This window comes from Empidonax traillii, unplaced genomic scaffold, assembly GCF_003031625.1.
Source record: "Empidonax traillii isolate 1590-97213 ecotype Southwest subspecies unplaced genomic scaffold, ASM303162v1 scaffold3470:size12840, whole genome shotgun sequence".
In the NCBI taxonomy this organism is placed as follows: Eukaryota; Metazoa; Chordata; class Aves; order Passeriformes; family Tyrannidae; genus Empidonax; species Empidonax traillii.
Window position 1 is genome coordinate 2,774 of NW_020958663.1, and position 4,200 is coordinate 6,973.

The window sequence follows — 4,200 nt, forward strand, 5'->3', positions numbered from 1 at the left end:
ATTCCATACCGTAGTCACACCATTCACAATAATGTGGTCCTGATCCAATTTCCGCCATCTAGCACTCACTTCTTCTAATCCAGCTCCCTGGTCGTCAGAGAAGGAACAGGTCAGATTGACAGCTGTACCTTCGGGTATTAAGAAAGAGGAATTAGAAACACTGACTTTAACAAATGCATTAGTAGTATTTATCAATAACAGCAATATTATCGCTCGTGTTACAGTCCTTATTTGACGGCCCTGAACACCGTTTTGGTCGGTGCAATGGGCTCTGCAGACCACAGCTTGGGAACTTTCTTGACCCTCGTGTAGTGAATCCAGTTGTCGATGCCTTCGACCTTGACTGCTGTGTAGGTCGTCATCAACACCTGGTGAGGCCCGTCCCATGATTCTCTCAGTGGTTCTGCTGACCAATTCTTTAGGTAGACCTGGTCTCCTGGAGAGATGTCATGCACTGGATTTTCCAGAGGCAGGGGCCGATTCCGCTGTAAGGCTCCTCGGAGTGCTGCAAGGGTCTTTTTTAGAGACAAAATATAGTTAAATACAACTTGGTCCCCCAGTACATGAGGATCACCCCGGTAGGTTGCTGCATGGTATGGTTTTCCATATAGGATCTCATAAGGGCTCACCCCTATTCTTTCTCTGGATTTAATTCTAATTCTTAACAGAGCAAGCGGCAATGCTTGTGGCCACTGGATTTTTGCTTCTTGACAAATTTTCTTTAATTGATTTTTTAAAGTCTGATTCATTTTCTCTACCTGTCCGCTAGATTGTGGTCTCCATGGAGTGTGGAGATTCCATGTTATTCCTAACATTGTGGCTAAATCCTGTACGACTCCTGCAATGAAATGTGGCCCCCTATCTGAGGACAATCCTAAAGGTACTCCAAACCTCGGAATGATTTCTTTTAGGAGGGTTTTCACTACTTCCTTTGCTTGATTAGTTCTACATGGGAAGGCTTCTGGCCATCCTGAGAAAGTACACACGTACACTAGTAAGTACTTGTATGTTTGAGCTTTTGGTAATTCTGAGAAATCTACTTGCCAATAATCTCCTGGAAGTTGCCCAATTTGAAGTTTCCCCATTTGTACCTGTTTTCTAACTATAGGGTTATTTTTAATGCAGGCCGGGCAGGTTGCATTTACCCTTTTTGCTAGTGTTAACATCTGATTCGAGAAAATCTGCTGTTTTAGGAATTTTACCAAAGCCTCTGCACCCCAATGGCACTTACCATGTTCAACTTCAAGTACTGTCTTCATTATTCTGATTGGCAGTATTACCTGACCAGTAGGGCTAATATACCATCCTTGCACATTTTTCTTTGCTTCCATCATTTGGGCCAATTTCTCATCCTCTGGTGTATAATGGGGTTTGTCTTCCATGTGCACTGCTGCTGGATTATCACGAGTTGGTAACAAAGCCATTTGAGTCCAAGTTCCTGTAGCTACCCGCCGAGCTGCCTGATCTGCCAGTCTGTTCCCTTGAGACTCGGGTCCTGAATCAGGCTGGTGTCCTTTTACATGCATTATCGCTACGGCTGCTGGTTGATGTATGACTTCCAGGAGTTGTAGTATTTCGTCCCGGTGCTTTATGGCTGAGCCTTGGGAAGTAAGTAGCCCTCTTTCCTTCCACAGTGCCCCATGTACATGGACTATTCCAAAGGCATATTTAGAGTCAGTCCATATGTTCACCCTTTTTCCTTGACTCAGATTCAGGGCTCTCACCAGTGCCCAAATCTCAGCTTTCTGTGCAGATGTTCCTGGGGACAGTGCTTTTGCTTCTACAATCCCCTGTGAAGTAACCACCGCGTACCCAGCATACCTGGTTCCGTTTTCCACAAAACTTGATCCGTCTGTGAACAGTTCCCAATCTGGATTTTTCAGCGGTTCATCTTTCAGGTCCTTCCGATTTGCATAGACATGCTCGATAGTCTCCATGCAGTCATGTTCCAGGACTCCCTCTTCCTGTGTGGACCTGAGAAACTCAGCTGGATTGAGATGGTTAGTGACTTTTAATTCAATGTCATCCTGTTCTCTGAGCAGGGCCTGGTATTGCAACATTCTGCTAGAGGAGAGCCAATGCCCTCCTTTCTGTTCCAGAACTGCAATAACCATATGTGGTACGTACACTGTGATGTGCCTTCCCAGTGTCAGCTTACGTGCTTCCTGAATTAGTGTCACTGTGGCTGCCACCGCCCTCAGGCAACCAGGCCATCCCCCACTTACAGCGTCCAATTGTTTTGAGAAGTACCTGACGGGTCTCTTCCACGGTCCCAATCGTTGGGTGAGTACTCCCAGAGCCAATCGTTGTCTTTCACAGACATACAGATGGAAATCTTTAGTGAAATCGGGCAGTCCCAGAGCAGGTGCTTCTCGTAAGGCTTTCCGGTGCCAATCGGATGCAGAAGAAGGCATCTTTCAGATCTATTACTGAAAACCACTGGAATTTCTCAGAAACAGATGTTAACAGGGTATAGGGATTCGCTACAAGAGGGTAAATGTCTTTAGTTAACAAATTGACCGCCCGTAGATCTTGTACTTATCTGTATTTTCCGTTAGGTTTTCTGACTGGAAAAATAGGTGTATTAAATTCTGATTCACATTCTTGTAATATTCTAAGAACTAGAAATTGTTTGATTAAAGGTGCTGCCCCTCTTCTTGCTTCTAAACTGATTGGGTACTGTTTTACCTGTACTGGCTGTGCTCTTTCTTTGAGCTCTATTACTACCGGGGTTGCTGCTTTGGACAATCCTGGGGCCCCAGTCTCCCATACTTAAGGGACCACTGCTTGTTCTATTTCATGAGGAATTGCTTTTGTTTCTATTTCATTTACAGCAAATATCTGTGCCACATTTTCTTCTGGAATCTCTAATTTGACCCTACCCTTTTCAAACACAATTGTGGCTTGTAGGGAAGACAATAAATCCCTCTCTAATAAACATTCCGGGCTATTAGAAATTGATGATCCAATTGCTTTCATCTAAATTTAATATCCAGTGGACGCAAGAATGCCCTTTCCTCTGTTTGACCTGATACACCCATAGGATATTCATTTTTCCAATGCCTCTGTCCTTTGCACAGAGCACACTGGTTCAACCTTAATTTACCACGTCCTCCTTGAAATCCAAAACCTGTTTGGTTACTAAAACCTCGACCAACCCTTCTTCCCCTAATTCCCCGTCCACTTCCCCTATGTACTCCGCCTCCTGCAGCTTGTAAAATTGCCAACATGCTCGCTTGCTGTCTCTTTGCCACCTCTAACTGACCAGTTCAAAGTCCTCGGAATTCCACTCCGCATTCCTTCTACTAACAGTTCCTGATAAGATCTCAACCTATGATAATCGTCTGCCGTGTTCGGATTCCACTCTGGGTCCTCCCGCGGCACCCAATCATTCACTGTCCCCTGTCCTGGCTGAGCACGTATCCGTTCCCTGGCTTTTCAACCATCACTCGTAATACCATTTCTTTTCTGGTAGAATCTAGAATTGTATCCAACAAAACCTGCAAATCGTTCCAATCTGGATTCTGGGTTTTTATAACCATTTTAGCAACACGTGCCACGCGCTCAGGGTTTTCCCTGTATGCTCCCGCTGACTGCTTCCAAATTAACAAATCATTAGGTGAGAAAGGAACTTTTACCATGACCCGCGTTCCCCCCCCCCCGCCCCAACCGCTTTGCGCAAAGGGGCCATTAACCTTGGAGGGGAGGGTGACACAGCCCTCCTTTGTTCCCGGTGTTTCCCTCGCTCCCTTCCCCCCCTCCGAGTTCTTCTCGCTAACGGTGTTTTATCAAGGCGCTCTTTTTCTTCTTCGTCCGTAGATGACTCTAATGGAGGCATGGGTGGGGAAACTGCGCGTGTCGGGGGTACAGGTAGTGAGGCTGCACGCATCGAGGGTATGGGTGGGGGGGGTTGCGCGCATCGGAGGTACGGGTGGAGAAGCTGCAAGCACAGGGGGTGGGGTGGAGGAGCTGCCAGCACCGGGGGTGGGGGTGGGGGGGGGGTCCGTACGCATCGGCGGCGCAGTAGGAGTAAGGCTTGGGGATATCAGCAAAGTTACGTCCTTCTCGGGTTTTAGAGACCGCATTTTCCGCTTTTTATATTTCACACATTCATCTTTAATGCCAGTATCCCAGATTCCTCCAGCCACTCAGGCTTATGTTTTAAATAGTAAGACACGGAGAATCGTCAGGAATTTCAGA

At 46.4% G+C, this 4,200-nt stretch overlaps 1 protein-coding gene across 1 annotated transcript; it reads right to left on the reverse strand.

Moving 5' to 3' along the window:
- Positions 1 to 227: 227 nt before the first annotated feature.
- On the reverse strand, positions 228 to 3,838 carry LOC114072556. Its single transcript, XM_027910437.1, is given in 4 exon segments — positions 228 to 2,363; positions 2,395 to 2,948; positions 2,951 to 2,972; positions 3,671 to 3,838. Coding segments are annotated over 4 exon segments (2,880 nt in total).
- Between the last annotated feature and the right edge of the window lie 362 nt (positions 3,839 to 4,200).